At 43.9% G+C, this 20,133-nt stretch overlaps 1 protein-coding gene across 2 annotated transcripts in view; it reads left to right on the top strand.

Annotated features, from left to right (window-relative positions):
• The window catches only part of Spats2 (spermatogenesis associated serine rich 2), a 70,955-nt gene that overhangs the window by 19,707 nt on the left and 31,115 nt on the right, over positions 1 to 20,133 (top strand). For both annotated transcript variants that reach the window (XM_055626966.1, XM_055626967.1), the window contains 5 exons: positions 8,401 to 8,480; positions 11,752 to 11,860; positions 12,801 to 12,850; positions 15,997 to 16,255; positions 18,317 to 18,490. In XM_055626966.1, the coding sequence (XP_055482941.1) occupies positions 8,401 to 8,480; positions 11,752 to 11,860; positions 12,801 to 12,850; positions 15,997 to 16,255; positions 18,317 to 18,490 (672 nt within the window). The remainder of the gene's footprint in view (positions 1 to 8,400; positions 8,481 to 11,751; positions 11,861 to 12,800; positions 12,851 to 15,996; positions 16,256 to 18,316; positions 18,491 to 20,133) is intronic.

Here is a 20,133-nt window from a genome sequence, read left to right as displayed (position 1 = left end):
TGGCTGAGGTCAAGTCCTCCCTGGCACACATGAGCCAGCCTGAATGGATCCCTTGGAACCGCAAGAAGTTAGAGCCAAAGCACGGTTGAGGAGCAGTTCTTCTCACTCCGTCTGCGTGTTTGGAAACTGTTCCTTCAGTGACATGTTCTGGATGATTTTGCAAGTATTGTAGTAGGTTTTAGTTTGGTATATAAGTAGGTCTGGGAATAGATCTCCTTGGAAAGTGCTCTTGTACGCCGATTTATCCAGTTGTAAGAAGTGAGTCAGAGAGCGAGGTGTGACCTGTAGGGTGGGCACATGTGGGGGTAGGAGACAGCTTCCTCTGTGATGCTCCATGCTCGGAGGGAAAGGAAATGGGGTGAGAGCGAGTGCTTCCAGGCTTTGTCTCTTTCTTTAGCTTTCTCTCCAGATCAGCTTCTCTGGCAAAATGGAAGATACAGGCAGGAAGTACCAAGAGAGGTTATAACGAGGGCGAGCAAAGCAAAGGCTGTAAAACCCCTTTCCAAAAGTGAGCGCAGCTGCAGACACCACAGCAGGAGACAGCTGCACATGACCGCTGTGCTCGCTTAGAGTGTCCAGAGGGGCCTTGACGTCTCTCACTTGTTTGTTTTAATTTTCAACATAATGTTCTTTAATTCAAAACAACTCCATTGATTGAGGTCTTCCCATATTAATTATGGTGGAAATGCTTTAATTTTGATTTGACAGTTCAAAAACCTCACAAGAAGATAATATGCCAGAGCTACTTGTAGTCTTGAAAGCTGTATTTTCACCATATAACAGATTTTCATAAAGAAAGCTTAAGCTGTAAGGAATGGTTAGATCATTATTTTTTGTTTTTTCAAAAGGGAAGCTGTTCTGTGGAATTACTTACAAACTGGAAAAAAGTTTTATAACTTGAGTTTATTTCCTTTTAGTCGACAGGTCACATGATTTCCCTGCAATTGTGCTTGAAAAGTCCAGCATCTGTAAATCGGCTGATTTACCCCGAGTCACTTTCACTTTTTATGTGTGCGTGTGTGTGTGTGTGCATGTGTGCTTGTCCGTATGTGCGCCGTGTGTGCAAGTGCCCACGCAGCCCACAAGAGCAGGTCAGGTTCCCTGAAACCGGGGTCACAGGTGGCAACTTCGTGCAGGTGCCCCTAACCACTGAGTGTCCTGCTGCTCTCCCGCATTCCTGGGGTCGTTGGATACCTGTCCTCAGGAACAGGGAGCAGAAGTGACTGACTGGGGGTTTGGTGGCCTTTGAGCACAAACGGAAAAATCTTGCAGGATCAGCTGCAGGGAGGCAGATGAGCTTTTTCTGGGGTGAAGGAGGGTTATGTAGAACTTTTCGGAAGTGGTGGGGCTGTCCAGGGTGGGTGAAGGTCATTGGCTGAGGGGCTAAGGTACTGACACACCTTGTTACCGTGGAGAGCCGTTCTAGGAATCCCGGGTGCTTGCTGGGATTTGGACCTGTAATATCCCTGAGGACTACTGACATTCCTCAGGTAGAGGGTGTGGGTATTTGGGCTCCCCAGATCAGGCAGAGAAGAGGGAGCCCCGATTGACAAAGGGAGTCCTCCATTTCGATGAGCTCAGGGCTTTCTGGTCACGAAGGACTGCAACCTTAGCTGGGGGGCCCAACACTGTCTGTCCAGCCCTAAGATACAGGGCTTTAAAAAATTATTTCTTTTGGTTTTTCCCATAAATTACTTCCTCCTTCCCTTTCCTCTCAGCCTCTAATGTAGCCCTCTTTGCTCTCTTTCAAACTCGTGGCCTCTTTTTTCGATATAAGTGTTTTCATTTATTGAGTCTGTCATAACACATTGTAGTGGTTCTGTTTAGAGCAAACTAGAAATCATATCAAGTGGCATTTTGTCTGTCTAAATTTCCCATCTCTGATTTGCCCCCTTTCCAAGCACGATTCTCCGTTATTTATACATTTTGAGAGTTTGTGTGTTTGCTTGTTTGATGTGTATGTGTGTACACAGGACAGAGGACATCCTCAGGCTTGTTCCTTCGTAAGTACTGCCTTCCTCGTTGTTGGGGCAAGGTCTTCAGTGCCCTGTGGCTTGTCAGTGAGGCTGGCCGGCCAGCAAACTCCTGTGACCCACCTCTCTCTTCCTCCCTAGTGCTGGACTTGCAGGCACATGCCACCGAGCTCAGCTTCAGTCTTGGACATTAAACCAGGGTTCTCATGCTTGTATAGCAAGTACCTTACGAACTGAGCCATCTCCTCAACCCTGTATTTTGTCTATTTTTCTATATGCCTGTTTTTCTTACCACAATACTTATTTTCTTCATTATTAAGTACCATTAGCAGAAGAGAAGGTTATCACTCAAGACGCTAAAATTGGTGACCAGTTTTGAAGCTTGAAAATATTCTAAGCATTGGCTAGAATCTCTGTGACAGTAGCTTTCTTTTCCATTCTTTTCTTTTCTTTCTTTCTGTCTTTCTGTCTGTCTTTTCCTTCCTTTACTTTATTATTATTATTATTGTTGTTATTTTGAGACAGGGTCTCTGTGCAGTCCTGGCTGTCCTAGAACTCAGTCTCTCTGCAGACCAGGCTGGCTTCAAATTCAGAGGTTGCATGCTGCTGCCTCACTAGTAGGCTTAAAGTTGGGCACCGTCCCACCTGGCAACAGTAGCTTTCACACTTCCACTTGTACTGGCTCCTACATCTCCCAGTAGACAGCTGCACATAGAATTTTATAATTGTTCTCCAAGCTGGCATGAGGAAAGCAGGTCCCAGGCTCATTGATAAGGAAGGAGCTAAGACACGCCCTTACCTGCTCTGTATTTGTATCTGGCAACTTCCCGACCCATGTTCTATGAACTGCCATGTAGGTTACCTCTGCTGTGTCCCCTCATCCGTTCGTACATCCTCCTGTCTTTCCATTCTCTCCTCCCTTCTATGCCGTCCTCCTCCTCTTTCCTTCTCCTTTGCTTTCTTTCTTTCCTTTTATCCTTCCCGTCCATCTTGTAATCCAGTGCCAGGGAGACTGACAGATTTCTGGTGCTCGCTGTCTAGCCAGCCTAGTCTAGTTGGCAGACCACGTGTCAGAGGAGACACTGGCTGAGAAACACTCACTTTGCTTGTCACATGTTCACTTCCTGCAGTGACCTCTTCTGCAGGAGTTTTTATATTAGTTTGCTTTGTGTGTGTGTGACAGGGTTTCTTTGTGTAGCCCCGGCTGTCCTGGACTTGCTTTGTAGACCAGCCTGGCCTCAAACTCACTGAGATCTGCCTGCCTCTGCCTCCCTGAGTCCTGGGGTTACAGGTGTGCGCCACTGTGCCCGGCTTTAGTTTGCATTTTTAAAAAGTTTGCCTATTTATTTTGTGTGTGAGAGTACCTGTGTGGAGACACGTGCATGGCAGGGCTTTGGGTGTATCTGTGTGGAAACGTGTGTGTGACCCAGCTCTGTGTGTGAGTGTGTATATGAGTGGGGATGTGTACGTGACCCAGCTCTGTGTGTGAGTGTGTATATGAGTGGGGACGTGTGCGTGACACAGCTGTGTGTGAGTGTAGATGTGTGGGGACGTGTGTGTGGTGCAGCTTCCACGTGTTCCGGGGAGAACTTGCGGGATTTTCTCCTGCCATTTAAGTCTCAGGGATGCAACTCAGGTCATGAGGCGTGGCGTCAAGACCTTTGCCTGCTTAGTTATTTACTTTGAAATTTCTGTGTAGCCCCGGCTGTCCTGGAACTCACTGTGTAGAGCAGGCTGGCCTTGAACTCACAGATCTGCCTGCCTCTGCCTCCCACGTGCTGGGATCACAGGTGTGCACCTCCACCCTGTTTGCTTCTTCATTTTCAAAAGGGATTTGAGTAATAGACAGAAGGTGGCTAGCAAGAGCCCCACCTCCAGACCGCCTCCTCTCTAACTTTACCTGCATTTAACTGGATCTACTTTTCTCACCTTTCTTTGGTCATGGTAAAATGTTCATCTTACTGTTCTTCATCTTGCTTTGTATTTGTGTGAGGAGTATCAGTGAGTTACAGCAAGAACCTGTAGGAAGTTTATGTGCCAAAACGCTGTTGGGATCACGGAACCCTGAGAAGTAATCAAATGAGCAACAGCAGGAGTGCTATACAACAGGACTCTGACCCCTTGATCACTACTAGGATGTTGGTGTGTTCCGCCTGATCACTGCTAGGACGTGGTGTGTCACTGTGGACAGGGATAGGACTGTGACTAAGGTTCTCAGTTTTTCATCAATGAAAAAGTAAGCAGGCCTCAGACCAGGCGTGTTGCTCAGTGGTGGAGCCTTTGCCTGGCATGCAGGAACCCTGGGTTTGATGCCCAGCACTGCAGAGTATGGGATGGGTCCTCAGAGAGATCATAATCGCACTTTTAGCCTCACTTTGTCCTCATCTGTATCCGTGGGAAGTGGTGCAGGCAGTCTAAACAAAAGATACAACTTCAGTAGCTCCCCAAGACTCGCTCCACACCTGAGCTGCGTCATCTGATCCTTCACTTTGCTGGAAGCATCTAGCATTGGGTGGGCTGGCCTCTTGATGAACAGAAATCTGCTAGTAAAATTCCCATCAGAACTTCGGAGAGCCTCTGTGCATTCATGATGTAAGCTCAGGCTAACCTCTTAGGGCAAGTGCAAGGTAGTGGGAGTTTTAGTAATCCCTGCTCCGTACGAGGTGTTGACGGAGTCTGTTGCATGGATGATGGTGGTGGTGGTGATGATGGTGATGATGGTGGTGGTGGTGATGGTGGTGGTGGTGATGATGGTGATTACTATTACATTTATTTTGAGACAGGGTCTCACCATGTAACTCTGGCTGGCCTCAGACTCACTGTGTGGACCAAACTTGCCTCTACTCCGCTTACCACTGCCTCCTGAGTGCTGGGATTAAAGGCGTGTGCCACCACTGGCTATTGAGTGTTTCTAGCCATACAGTTTGAGAGGCTAATACTTATTTGCTCACACATTAAGCTAGTATATTTGCGTTGCTCTGTTTCAGCTCTTTCGTGCATATGCCCAGAGGTGGGGTTGATTGAATAGTAGTTGTGTTTAATCTTGAGTGGAACCGCCATTCGGTTCATAGTAGAAGTTCCTTCATTACAACAGCGATGCACCACGGTTCCAGTTGCCCCACCTCTATGCCAGGGCATGTTTTCTGTGGTTTCTTTTTTTTTTTTTTTTTTGTCACCATCAGGCCTAAAATAACTTTTGCCTGATTTCTTTCCTCTCTTCCTCTCTCCTCCCCTCCTCTTCACTCTTCCTTCTCCTCCTTCCTCAGCCATCCAGGTACTGAGGTTGTAAGACAAACCCTCTGCCTGTTTTTTGTTTTGTTTTGTTTTGTTTTTCAAGACAGGGTTTCTCTGTGTTGTCCTAGACTCACTTTTGTAGACCAGGCTGGCCTCTAACTCACAGAGATCTGCCTGCCTCTGCCTCCGCCTCCCCTAGTGCTGGTATTAGGCATGTGTCAGCTCAGCCAGCTCTCCGCCTAGGTTTTGAAGCCCACAAAACAATAATTTAAACTCATTGTTTATATGCAGGGGTAGGAGGTTGGCATACGTCTTTAATCCCAGCACTCAGGAGGCAGAGGCAGTTAGCTCTCTGAGTTCAAGGCCAGTCTGGTCACAGAGTGAGTTTCAGGATAGCTAGGGCTACATAGAAAAATCCTGTTTTGAAAAACCAAAAAAGAAAAAAAATCAAAACAAAACTCGATGTTTATGAAGACGTCAGTAGAAATTCAAGTAACATTTTTTCTGAGTAGTCTTAAATGTGTGCTATTTGAAATAACTCAAAAAATTCCAAGCTGATTCCTGATAGACTGAAATAAGCGATAATAAGAAGGCCCAGTCAAGCATGGGTAGCTTTTACCAAAGGGGGCTGGGATTCTTCATCTTTTTTGAATCTTGCCTGAGAATAATTTAACACAATTTCTTTCTTTAAAAATGTATCTCTGAAGACTCATAACTGGTCAGAGTGCAGAGAATAAGTGACTGTTGAATGCTCAGCCATAAATGGGATATTTATATCACTTCCTCCAAGGCCCAGGGCATATCTGGGAGGAAGGACGCAGCATGCCTGCTACATTCTTGACCTCATGGCAGCTGTGAAAACTTCCACAAAATCTACCCGAGCTTGAGCCTGTTATACTGTCTTCATGAAAGAGGGAGGGGCTCATGGGACCTCCCCGAGGTCGATGAGGGAGGAGGACATTTTCTTGGTGGTATAGTCGCTGGTTAGGTTCCCATGCTCCTATGACAACTACAGTGAACTTTATTGGTTCATTATAAAAAGGGGCGGTGGCTGGAGAGGTGGTTCATGGCTCTTGAGCATTTGGTGGGCAGTGGCTCAGAAAAGTGCTTGTAGTGCAAACAGGAGGACTTAAATTCCCTCTTGAGCTCAGGATTGCACTGTAAAGCCCAGCACTTGGGAGATAGGGGCAGGGGACCACACCCTAAACAACAACAACAACAAGCATGCTCTTACCACAGCTAAGAAGAAAATGAAATTCCGACTTAGATTTTGTGTGTGTGGTGCAGATGCCTGTGTGTTCACATGCTGTGGAGGCCAGAGGCTCTAAGTGTCACCTCCCCCCCAAGAGGTTAGTGGCTTGAGTCTCTAGTAACACAAGCACGCCTGGTGCCTCGGCATCATCCCACTGCTCATGGTTGTTCTTTGGTTGAGCGGAATGCACTGCAGCATTCCAGTTATATCATTTGGCTGAGCTAGAGTGAGGCTGAGGCGGTTTCTAGGTGGTGGTGCTTTGGCTGTTTAGGGTCCTCCTCTTTCTAGACTGCAGCTCTTTCAACTGATAAGGACAGTTGAGAACTAACCATGTATGTGGTCATCTAGAAGACGTAGGCTTTCACTCACCAAGTTTGTGTGAGGGGCACCTCATCCTTTTTATTAACAGAGGTTATCTATCTAAGTGAATTCATGCGTTGTTGGTAACTGGCAAGCATAGTTTCAAAAGCGACGTGGGCTCTATTTGTGTTCTCTTTCACACTTGTGGTACTCAAATATAATCATAACATAAAACTTGGATCTTCCATAGCAACTAGGAACTATGGAGTACGGTTTCATTGCTGAATACAAACTCGATACAGGGTTGGTAATATAAACTTAAATATGTTGCTTTATCACACATCAGGATGGGGACATCAGTCAGTGAACGTATTCATGAGTTCACAGTCTAAGAATATGTACAGGCCGTCTAGAAGACAGAGTATTTATTAATTAGAGATGCTTCTGTCTCTACTCACAGTGTCACAGTTACTTATAACATTGGGGGGGGACTCATAGATTAAGGTGGGATAATTAAGAAAGAGATTAAGGATTATAGAGTATTTTTAATATAGTTGGCGTAGTGCTAGTTTCCTCAAAACATACTTTAAAACATAAACAGTTGAAAGCACTTGGTGAAGGGGGAGTTAATATGACCTGGAGAGGACAGGAGTTCCACAGGGACCAAATATATCTGGGCACAGGGGTCTTCTATGAGACTGTTTCTCCAACCAAGGACCATGTATGGGTATAACCTAGAACGTCTGCTCAGATACAGCCCATGGTAGCTCAGTATCTAAGTGGGTACCCTAATAAGGGGAACAGGGACTGTTTCTGACATGAACTCGATGGTGGCTCTTTGACCCCCCCCCCCCCCCAGGAGCAGCCCTGATAGGCCACATAGGAGGGCTTGGCAGCCAGTCCTGAAGATATCTGATAAATCAGGGTCAGATGGAAGGGGAGGAGGTCCTCCCCTATCAGTGGACTTGGAAAGGGGCAGGGAGGAGATGAGGGAGGGTGGGATTAGGAGGGAAAGAGGGAGGCGGGATACAGCAGGGATACAAGTTAACAAACTGTAACTAATATTAAATTTTTTTTTTTTTTAAACTGGTGCTCTCGTAAAGGACCTAGGTTTGGTTCTAGTGCCTACATGGTAGTTCACAGCCATCCAAACCCCCAGTTGTAGGGAATCTGCCCTTCTGGCCTCTGCAGGCACCAGGCACACATGGTGCAGATACATACATCCAGGCAAATGCTCATGTGCAAAAGAACATGTTTGTTTGTTTGTTTGTTTGTTTGTTTGTTTGTTTGAGGCAAGCTCTTACTATGTAGCTCTGGCTATCCTGGAACTCACCGTATAGACTAGCTGGCTTGGAACTTACAGAGATCCACTTGCTTCTGCCTCCTAGGTGCTGGAATTAAAGGTGTGTGCCACCACACCTGGTTAAAAAAAAAAGTAAATTTTAAAAAAAATAAAATTTTATTTATCATATATAACTCAGAATATAGTTATATATGAGCTATCTGTGTAATGGAATTTCCCAAGTATAACTAAATTGTTAGTAATTTTATGAGGAAAAAAGTAGCTAGTCTTGGTCTGTCTTGGGTGAATAAAATACACAGATTATATCAAATTGAATATTTTCCTTTATATTCTTTCAGATTCATCAGGATTCATTTTTGATTTGCAGTCCAATACTGTACTGGCCCGGGGAGGCACTTTTGAGAACATGAAGGAGAAGGTAAGACTGATAACAAATCTGAACACCAGAGGAAAATTTATTAATATAAGCAGTGACTACCACAGATGTGTTATGAAAATGAATGTAGTGACACATTCAGGCCTTTAATTCCAGCACTCCGAGGTAGAGGCAGGTAGATTTCTGTGAAACTAGCAATCTGGTCTGTAGAGCGAGTTCCAGGCCAACCAGGACTACAAAGTTGAGACCAGACTCAAAAGAAAGGAAGAAAGAAAAAAGAAAATGGAATCCTAGGAACAAAACAGAATGCCACTCTATAATTAAAGGATGATTGCCACAGTGGCTGTGAAGAATCAACTGGTTAAAAGGTGCAAAAATGATTGTCTTTGGACATCTCCGTATATGTTTATTCCAAATTCTTTGACGACATTGAAAATAGTGTCTTGTTAATATTACTAATATTTATATGACAGGGTGCATCTCCTTTTTTTAATTCTTTGAGACAGGGTCTCTCTATGTATCCCTGGCTGTCCTGGACTGATTATGAAGACCAGGCTGGCCTCAAACTCATAGAAATAGGGACTGTGTCTGTCTCCCAAGTGCTGGGATTGAAGGCATGTGCCACCATACCTGGTTCAGAGACAAAATTTTTAATGTGTTGTTTTTTGTTTTTTGTTTTTTTTTTTAAATTACACATGATAATGGGTTAGGGTATAAAGGCTAAGAGAAAAATATATATCTAAAATTCTGTGACAGTGTTGTATTTGTGTCAGTGTGAACTCATGGCTTAACAGAGAGAGTGTCTTAGCTGTATCTACTGCAAGGATTACAGGGACTGACTAGTAGCAATAAGCCAGATAACTCCCAGATACTGATTTCTACCGTTTTCTACCAAAAGCACTCTTACTACTTCCTTAAGAAATTAATCATACAATGTACAGTGAGACAAGTAAACTTGAAAAGGAAGAAAATATAATTATCTATACAGAAAAGTCTATGAAAACAGCAAATGAGTAGGACACACAAGGGTTTATTTTTAAAAAGTTCATTGAAATTGCTTGATATAAAATAGATACATGATAAAATGTTTGGGGCTGGAGAGATAGCTCAGTTCTTTAAGTTTTTCTAGATTTATATATTTTATGTAGATGAGTGTTTGGCTGCGTGTGTACCATGTATGTGGAAGTGGGAAGAGAGCATCATACAGAAAGAAAGCTGGGTGTGGAAGTGCGCACTGAAATCTTAGCACGGGGAGGTGGAGGTAAATGAACCCCTGGACTTGGTTGGTCGGCCCAGCACGTCAGAGCCTGTCTCAAAGGAGCGATGGGCCCTTGAGAGTATCCTTTGGCCTGCACACACACGTACCATGAATATTCAGTTGTTATAAACTACGTGCTTTTATTTGTCTTATTGTATGTGGGTGCATGTGCATGCAGTGCCTGCAAAGTCCAGATCCCCTGGACTAGAGTTGTAGGCAGTTGTGAGCTGCCATGTGGGCGCTGGGAACTTAACCAGGGGTCTCTGGAAGAGCAGCCAGTGTTCCTAACCACTAAGCCATCTCTCCAGCCCCTATAAACTGTATATTTTTAATTTAATATAAAATACAAAATATGAAATGCCTGGCATGATGACATGTGCCTTTGGTCCCAGCACACAGAAGGCAGAGGCAGGCAGTATCCATGAGTTTGAGGAACGAGTTCCAGGCCAGCCACGGCCACATAGTGAGACCCACACAAACACAGGACAATTGGGTATATCTGTTTTACAGACAGTTTGACATTATCAATGACGCACTGGTGTAGGTCCTGTGCTGGTCAGAATTCTGAGAGGCACACAGAAGACCTGATTTTACACTGTTCTAGGCACTAAGGATTCAGCAGCAGACAAACACAAGATTAGCTCCGGAGTGTTTGCTTAACAGGAACAAGGCCCTGGGTTTTATCTCCAGCCCTGCAAAAACAAAAAACTAACAAACAAAAATGTCTGATTATCCATCAACAGGAGAATGAATAAACTAGGTGTATTGTACAGTAGGAATGTCATATACAGTGTGTGTGTGTGTGTATATATATATATATATGGTGTGTGTTAAACTGTGTAAATAATAGATATATGTTAAGCTATATGAATAACGTGCTTATCAATATGGAGAAATGCTGTGCGACAAAAATTGAAAATAAGCATGCATGAATAATATTTATATAATATAAGATAGTGTATTTCCAATGGAAATACACATATATCATAAAAATGCAAATATATTGAAATTAAACCAATTCTTGGTAGAAATTTCTGGAGCTGGGATTCAGTAGATGTTCATTGGGCTTCATTTGCATCGGTTTTGTTTTATTAAGCTGGGTTATTACTGGTTGTTCATTATGTTTTATGTGCTCAAAATAGCATAAAATAATTCAGATGATCTCTGTAAGTTATCTCTGTAGAGTTTTATACAGCTAAATGACACAAAGTAAGAATGTTTTGCATAGTGCTGTGTTAGGTCTAAGCTGTTGGTCTGGAGAGGGAGCTCAGAAGGTAAGAGCCTTTGCTGTACAAGCCTGAGGACTTGAGTTCAAATCCACAGAGCCCACACGCAGACAGACCTGTGTACACGTGACCCCAACACTATGGGAGGCAGAGACAGGGCTGCTAGAGCCTCTTGGCTGCCAGCCTCGCCCTCTGTTGAGCGAGAGACCCTGAATAAAGTGGGGAGTTAGAGGGTAGAACAGCCAGTGTCCTCTGGCTTCTACAGTGTGCATGGGGGCTTGTACTCACACACATAGATTCACATATACCACACTCACAATCCATATCACATAGACATTAAAAATAAAAACCAAAAACTAAACTGTTAGTGATTCATTAATAGCTGGTACCTAAATTAAACTACCTTTTTTGTTTTGTTGTGTTATGTTTTGTCTTTCAAGGCAGGGTTTCTTTGTGTATCCCTGGCTCTTCTGGAACTGCCTCTGCCTCCCGAGTGCTGGGATTTAAGACCTGTGCCGCCATACCCAGCACCTTCTGAAGCTTGAACTCAGATCCTCAGCTTACTCTAAGTGCTTTTATTCACTGACCATCTTAGTGGCCCCTTTTATTTCTGTAAATGTCCTGCCTTTTTAAAATTTGGAATTAAGTTTTCATGTGGTGCTATCACTTTCTATGTATTATTCCCAGTGAGCTGTTTGTGTGTGTTCTTTCTGACGTGAAAGAGTGACAGTATTGCTGCGGGTGAAATGACGCTGTTATTCGCCTTGATACTTAAGCTGCCCAGTGACCTACTCATGTTGGAATTACATGACTCTGTCACCTTTTGCAGATAAACGCAGTGCGTGCAATAGTTCCTAACAAGAGCAACAATGAAATCATCCTGGTTTTGCAGCACTTTGATAACTGTGTGGACAAAACAGTACAAGCTTTCATGGAAGGTAATCTGTCTCGAGTTTTGACCTTTGGAACCTGAGCGGTAGCGCACGCTGTCAGGACAGTGCAGTTCCTGTGAAGCTTGTTGCCGTGAGCTACTTTTCCCGTGCCCACACTGTGGGAAACTGGAAGAGACGATTTATTATGAAGAATGTTCTCTCTGGCCTCTAAGAAATTGGAACACATGGCTGTAGTCCCAGGGTTTGAGAGGGGAACGCAGCAGGACTGTGACATGAGGCCAGCCTTGTTTATATAGTGAGTGGCAGGCCAGAGACCCCAGCTAAAAAAAATTATGCTCCCCTCCCAAACAAAGAAACTGCAGCTGAATAAAGGCTTTAAGTAGAATTTAAGAGACTATTGCAATTCAAGGATCAGCGTGTATTTCCAAACTCCACTGAGATTTAGTTTGGTTCTGGCAGGTGACCCAAATGTATGACTTCAGTTTCCTCATGTTTCATGTGTTAGATACAAAACAATGACAGCCTTGTCCAACTCCTTAGATTTATAGAGTTAATAAGTGTTTTTTTAAACTTCTTTCCATGTAACTTGTTTGAAAAAACTTTACCTGATCCTGTCTTGCCTTTAAGCAGAGTGCAGTCAGGTCAGGGCTCCCTGATGCATGCTCCTGAATTTACAAGTAGAGGACAAACAAAGTCCGAATATTCTACAGTTTCTCTCTGCCATTATGCTTGCTTTATACTGTGAGCTGGTATAGGATCCAGCTCTTTCCAGACTCCGGAGTCAAGATGCTATATAGCCTGGAGGGGAGGAGGTGGCAAAGTTGGGTAAAGACTAGTCACCTTATATTCAGACTAAGATATGTAGGTAAGAATCTTAAATGACCAGAAGCAGATCTCACTGGGCTAGTACAGCAGCAGCGTGACGTGATTGCCTCAGTCCAGCACTTGTGTGTGGCATGAAATCTCTAATCGTTTTCTTTTTCAGGTAGTGCCAGTGAAGTACTCAAAGAATGGATAGTAAAAGGCAAGAAAAAGGTAAAAATGAATAACATGTAAGAACATGTTATTTATATTGTATTTTTAAAATTAGGCTGAAGGGGCTGGCAGGGTGTCTTAGCAGGTAAGAGTAGCATACTGCTCTTCCAGAGGGTCTGGGTGAGCTTCCCAGCCCCCACAGGGCAGCTCACCATCTGTAACTTCACTGCAAGAGGATCTGGGCCTCTTTGACCTCCATAGGCATTAGGTACATGTGTGGTACACAGACATACATGAGGGCAGAGCGTGCCACATCATTTAAAAAGAGTATTTGATAATAGTTAAGAGCTTTCGGAGGTTGCAGCAGAGAGCAGAGGGACACACCTGCCTAGCCAGCCAAATCACCCTGGTGGACAGTGGGGTGGCACGCAGCAGCCATCTCACCCTCACGTCCTGTAGTACTTTAGAGAAAAGGTTTGCATGTCTTCTGTCGCTATCTCAAAGATGCTGTGTTTCAGAGGGTTGCACAGTGTGCTCCCAGTGGTTAAAGCAGAAAACAGTTAAGTTTGTTGCTGCGGTTGCTAGGAGCGCTCTAGACAAGAGTAGACACAAGCCAGCATGTCCAAGACAGTGCGTCCAGGGAAACTGGCTGCCTTTCAACAGGGTTTCTTTCCTAGATTAGCCAGACAGTTGAGATTTTCAGGTCAGACAGCCTTGGTATAGTCACTAGAAGTAGTGAGTTTTCACTTTTTTAAAAACTTGTTATCTGTCTATCTGGATTCGTTTATTGTTTGTGTGTTTGTGCATGCACAAACTCCCAGAGGTCACAGGGCAGCTTTGTGGGGTTTGTTCTCTCCTTTCACCTGTACATGCTTCCCGGGTGCCTGGGTTGGCTGGCAACTTTGCGAGCTGCCCCTCTTAGCAGCTTTTGCTCCCTCAGGCTGCGTCCTTCCAGTGTGCCAGAACTGGCTTTTGTCCTCTTCTGCGTTAGCTGGCCTTGTAGCCACCCTTGTTAGCTGGGCTATGGTGTTGTTCAACTTCAGTTTGCTCGCCTCTAAGGGAGAAGAATGGATGTGGTGGAGTGGGGCAGGAGGATCAGGAGTTCAAGGCCATTTGGGCTACATAGCACAACCCTGTCTGGGGAAAGAAAAAAAGACAACAACAGAAGTAAAATAACAGTAACATACATACATTCTCATTATAATGCCTGATATGTTAGTTCTTAATCCCTTACTTATATCCAGAATTCTTGATAGCTCTTCCCACAGCTCTACCCCACATGGAGTGCTCTTGGAAATGCTGATGTGCAGATTTTCATTAAGTGTTAGCTCCTCCTACACGAGGCCCTGTCGTGTTCTAAAAGGCTTGCTTTGAGTCGCACTTCGTGTTGTGCATGTGCCTTAGCACCCTGGTGCAGACCAGAGCTTTGGGGAGGTGCTTCTCCTTCCCCACGCATTCCAGGGACTAACTTTGGGGTGTCAGGCTGTGTGACAAGAGCTTTTAATCACCGAGAAGTCTGGCCAGCCCTGAAATGGTTTCTTAACCAAGCCAGGTTTGGCTTAATTTTTTTTTTTTATTACTTATTTATGTGTGTGTTTGGTTGGTTTGTTTTTCTCTGTGTAGCTCTGGCTGTCCTGGAACAGGTTTGGCTGTCAACCTTTGAGAATTTTTTCCCCAGAGGCACGTAACTCTGTTTAGTCTCATGAAGCTTTTTATGCCTGTTGCTCCCCAGGCTTAACCTTGTTTCACTGATCTCACCCAGCGTACACAGCTTTGAGTGTTCAAGGAAACACCAGTGTCTTAATTTATTGACCTCAGAATACAAATTATTAACAACACATGATAGGCACATAGTTGAAAAGGTATATGATGAGGTATATACAAATTTCTTAAAATCTGGAGGAAGAAAAATAGATTTAGTTTTATATTCTCCAGTGCTCGAGTCTGTCAGAGCTAACTGTTGGGATTAGCCTAATAAGAAGGATTGTGTGCTACTAATTACATGTGTGGGATGATGGTGTGAAAACTTGGCCTGTTCACATGGGAGAAAGCAAGATAAAGAGAGAAGTGTGAATGCCAAGTTCAGGAGCTGTCGTGCTGGACAGAGCCAGCTAAAGGACTGGCAGGAGTGAGTTTTATCCATCCGGCCTTAGGAGAATTAAGTATTGCCAGTACAGCTATCTGTTGTTCAAAGACAAAGACTTTTTTTTTATCCACGTGTTCAAATTTAAATGTTAATACCCTGAAATAACTTTATCCCATCTCTTTTCTCCAGCCATTGGGTGCTCCCCACTTCTCTCCCAGTTATTGATTTATTCATTCATTCTCAGTTGTTGTTTTTGGCATTCGGGATCAAACATAGGGCCTCATGAATGCTAGGCAAGTGCTCTTGTTAATTTCTTATGTAGCCTCCATGATACTTGAGTCACATAAACAATTATGGGTATATATTTTCTTCTTTACACATTCCCTATAATAGATCCTGTAATGTGTAAGTCCCCCACTGATCTCTATTGCATGGCTTCTAGTATCTATTAATATTAATATAACATTGTTGCGATGAATAATCTGTATACGTTTGTCAGTCCTGGCCAGGATAAATTGCTAGTATTAGAATTGTTGGTTGAAAGGTGTGTGCATTTGTAAATTTCAAAAGCATTACTAGATTTTTCACTCCTACTAGTGTTTATGAAAATGCCCGGCTATTTTCAGAGCAGTCAAAGCTATATATTGGGTGGAACCAGTGACCTTATGTATTTAAACTCTTTGACCTTTGCTAATCTAGTAGGTGAAAAACCTTTTGCAGTGCAGGTTTCATTATTTGTTGATTATTGGACTGATGTTGTGCTTCATTCAATTATTTATAGGTTATAGTTTTTCAATTAGTTATTGTGATAATTTAAAGCTCTGTTTATATTTTACATTAAAAAATATAGTTACATCTTTTCACTTTTTATTTTGCTTAGGGTAGGTTTTTCTATGAAAATTATTTTGTTTATTTTGAGTTCATTCAAAATAGTTTTGCATAGTGAAGTGTTACTTTTGTCATTGGTTCAACATAAACAAAATCGTCTTCAGTTTCTAGAATATGTGCAGAATTGGCAACTGATTGTTTTGGTAGCTGCACTTAGTTGCCCCTTTGACTAGTATTGGAGGGTCTGTTCTTTCCCTTTTTTCTCTCTTTTTCAAATCTTCAATAACCTTAGAACAAAAAGAAGAAAAGCAAACCAAAACCTGCATCAGAAGCGAGTAGCAGCGTCCCAGACTCCAGTAAGTCTGTACCTGTTCAAGAGGAGCAGCCTGCATCTTCAGAGAAAGGCAACATTAATGGGTATCACATTAATGGTGCCATCCACGATGTGGACTCTGCAGACTCGCTCAGTGAAGGTTTGGAGACACTTTCAATAGATGCCAGAGAACTGGAAGATCCTGAGTTTGCCTCACCAGATACATTGGATAGAACTGGTGAGTTTAATAACAGATTTTGAGAAAGTTAATTCACTCAAAAAATACTGGGGGCCTCCTGGTTGAGACACTTACCATTATAGTAGGTATACTTGATATTTTACTTTATGGTTTTTGTTATCTGTTGTGTGGAAGAGTTCATGTTTAATAACTTACCAAAGACTTAAAAAAATAGAATTCCAGCTGGGCGCAGTGGCATACACTTGCAATCCCTGCACTCACAGGGTATCTCTGAGTTCAAGGCCAGCCTATATTTATTTATTTATTTATTTATTTATTTATTTAGTCTCAGAATTTTCTCTAAAATTTGTAGTGCCAATACTTCTGACATTGAATAACAGAGAGCTGAGGGGGGGCCTTAGTATTTAGAAATAAGAGAGTAACTTTTTTAAAGATTTTTTTTTAAAAATGTGATAGAATTATTTAAAAAATTAATGAGGATGAGTTGATGAGATGTTGTTACTCTCAGGAACACATGAGGAGAGTTAGTCAGACTCAGGCTCAGAGTCAGAGACAGGCTGAGGCTGTCTAGGCAGCACAGTGTTGAAGAGTGGGGGGGCGGCAAATTAGCTGAGCAGTCTTCAGCACAGAAAGAAAATAGGTAGACATAGTTTAGGAATATGTAAATCAGAACTAATCAGATCTTTATTGACAACTAGATTTTTGTGGGTCTTTTAAAATATTTTTTTGTTTTGTTTTGTTTTTCTAGATAGGGCTACTCTGTGTAGTCCTGGCTGTCCTGGAACTCACTCTGTAGACCAGGCTGGCCTCGAACTCACAGAGAACCATTTGCCTCTGCCTTCCGAGTGCTGGGATTAAAGGCATGCACCAATATCACATGGCAAAGATTACTTTTGTAGTCCTGTGTTTATTTTCTTTATTAAGATTGTTTTTAGATTGATCTGTTTATCTGTATAGGTGTTCTGCTTGCCTGTATGTCTGTGTGCCTGGTGCCCATCGAGGCCAGAAGAGGGTGTAGGATTCCCTGGACTGAAGTTACGTGTGGTTGTGAGCTGCTGGGAAAGGAATCTGGGGCTTCTGCAGGAGCAGCCAGTGTACCCCCTGCATTTGTTTTCCAATAAATAGTCAAGATCAGTTAACGATTAGAAGTTCATGTTTTTTGTACATATCTTTGTTAACAATTTTGTTAAGGGCTGAGGAGAAACTGTTTCTCTTTTTTAAATTGTTTATTTGGAAGCTGGGCATAGTAGCGTTCACTTTTAATCCCCACACTCAGGAGGCAGAGACAGGCAGACCTCTGAGAGTTGGAGGCTAGCCTGGTCTACATAGAGAGTTCCAGGACAGCCAACGCTATGTAGAAAGATACCCGGCCCCCAACAACAGCAGCAGCAAAAAACAAAAAGAAAAGAAAATATAACTTACTTTGGAGTATGGGGCAGGAGTGAAGGGTCAGAGGTTAAAAGCACTGGTTGCTCTTGCAGAGGACCCAGGTTTGATTCCCAGCACCCATGTGGTGGCTCACAACCATCTATAACTCAAGTACCAGGGGATCTAATGCCCTCTTCTAGCCTCTGAGGGCACTGATTGCATGTGCTACACAGATAGACGTGCAGGCAAACAAACAAACAAACAAACAGAAAAACCCCATATACACAAAATAATAAAACAAATGTAACATTGAAAAATTTTAGAAATTACTTCGTAATAATTTTGTTCCCTCTGCTTTAGTATTCATGGTAATAGAATGTGAGCTAGTATAAGAATTTTATTCTGCTTTATAGCTGTTCTTTTATTGGTTAATTCACATATTGTTTTTAAAAAGATGCAGAGGGAAAAAACACTGTGCATGACTGCAAAGAAATCAAACCAAAGATGACCATTGTGTACGAGGTTCCTTCCCATCTTCCAGTTCTCCCCTTTCTCTACTCTAAAGCTTTTAAATTCTCTTCCCCCCTCTGAGACATTATAAGTTTTTTTCTTCACTAAGCCTTTTTAGTAGGTATGGTTTGATCTAGCATATTTGCCTGCTTGCTTTCTTTACTGAAGATGGCTCAGCTAACCCCCCACCCTGGTGCAAACCACCGTCCTCTTTCCGGACAGGCTCCGTGCTGGAGAACGGGGTCTCTGACCTTGAGCCCAGGACTACACACTCTATTCCGAATGTCCAGCAATCCCGGAACGCCGCCAAGTCTCTCTCCAGGGCCACCACAGGAACTCAGGCTTCACATCTGGGGATGGAGAATGTTCCACTCTCTTCCACCAATAAAAAGCTAGGTAAATCCAAGGCCTGCCTGGGAGAGAACCGTTGACCCTGTAGCTGAAGGCCCTGGGCGCTGGTCTCTGTCTCTAGACTGTCGTTCTGCGTGCTACAGTTGGGCACCTGAGAGGGCCGGGTGCAGCCCTGACATGCGAGTGCTGGATGACGTAGCCAGCCTGAGTGTCCCTGCGCTGTGCTGCAGCCGCTGTGCTGCTTTCTCCTTGTCTGTCCCCGCTGAGTCAGCGGGCGGCACCTCTGTCTGACACGACATGTTCACTGCTCTCTGTGGCTTCGTGCTCTCCCTGACGTCCGCAGACTGAGGATTTCACAAGAGTGTGTCCTCTGAAATGCTTGTTACTAATTGGTGGTAGCGCTTTACTTTAAAACATTTGACTGTTATAATCATTTTGGCACAGAGTTGCAGTGCTTAGAGCATGCCTGTGGTCCCAGCACTCGGGAGCCTGAAAAAGGGAGAGCACAGCTCCCAGGCTAGCCTGGGCTAAGGCGTGTGACCTCATCTCAAACGAACAGATAAAAATACTTAGTGTCAACTAGTGATAACTGTGTGTGTGTGTGTGTGTGTGTGTGTGTGTGTGTGAATGTGCTTCAGTGTGCATGTATGCATGTGCTTCAGTGTGAGCCTGTGTATGTGTGTGAGTGTATACGTGCACATGTGTGTGTGTGAGTGTGTGTGTGCGCATGAGTATGTATGAGTGCGCTTATGCCTGAGTGTGTGCACATGCATGCCTGTGTGTACATGTCTGTCTCTGTGTCTGTCTGCCTACTATATACTTGTGTGTGGAAGTCCAAGAAAACTTTTGGGAGTCAGTTCAGTTTCTCCACCATGGCATCTGGGGATCAAACTCAGTTGTCAGGTGTGCAGCAAGGGTCCTTGCCCTCCAAGCCATCGTGCCAGCCCAGGAGCTGCATTTAACTTAGCACTTCCTTTTCATCTTGGTAGTCGGCCTCAGACGGCTGCCAAACGGCCAGCCTGAGAACATCCAGTCACACAAAATAAAGAAGGTTTGCACAGGGCATAAAAGCTCTTAGGTAAGTGCCGAAGGAAGTGAGATTTGAATGGGGAGGAATTGATATTAAATAGTTAAACTGGGTCCGTTGGCACAGGCTTCTGGCTAGCTTTTCCGGATGCTCAAGCAGGGGGTTGCTTGGTGAAGGTTGTGGTTGGCCTGATGTACCAATAGTACAGTGTAGGGCTGGAGACGGTCAGCAGAGCGCTTGCCTGAGCAGTGTGAGGCCCAAGCTTGGGCCCAGGGCCACGTGGATAAGCCACCTGTGGTCGTGAGCATGAGAAGCTGTGGAGACAGAGGGGTCCCTGGGGCTTATCGGCTGGCCAGCCTACGTTGTTAGAGTGCCCAAGGTGAGATCCCAGGGAGAGAGGTCTCAGAGAACAAGGCAGAGAGCTGGAGAGATGACTCAGCAATTAAAACCCCGTGTTGCAGAGTACCAGGGCTCAGTTCTCATTCCCACGTAGAGTTCACAACCTCTATACAGCTCCAGTTTCAGTGGATCCAGTGCTTTCTTCTGACCTGAGAACACTGGCATGCACATGGTCACACACACACACACACACACACACACACACACACACACACACTGCAAGCAAAAAACCTCATATACATAAAATAAATAAAAACTTTTT

The sequence above is a fragment of the Psammomys obesus genome, unplaced genomic scaffold, assembly GCF_907164565.1.
Source record: "Psammomys obesus unplaced genomic scaffold, mPsaObe1.curated_primary_1811, whole genome shotgun sequence".
In the NCBI taxonomy this organism is placed as follows: Eukaryota; Metazoa; Chordata; class Mammalia; order Rodentia; family Muridae; genus Psammomys; species Psammomys obesus.
This window is presented reverse-complemented; position numbering and strand designations above follow the sequence as displayed.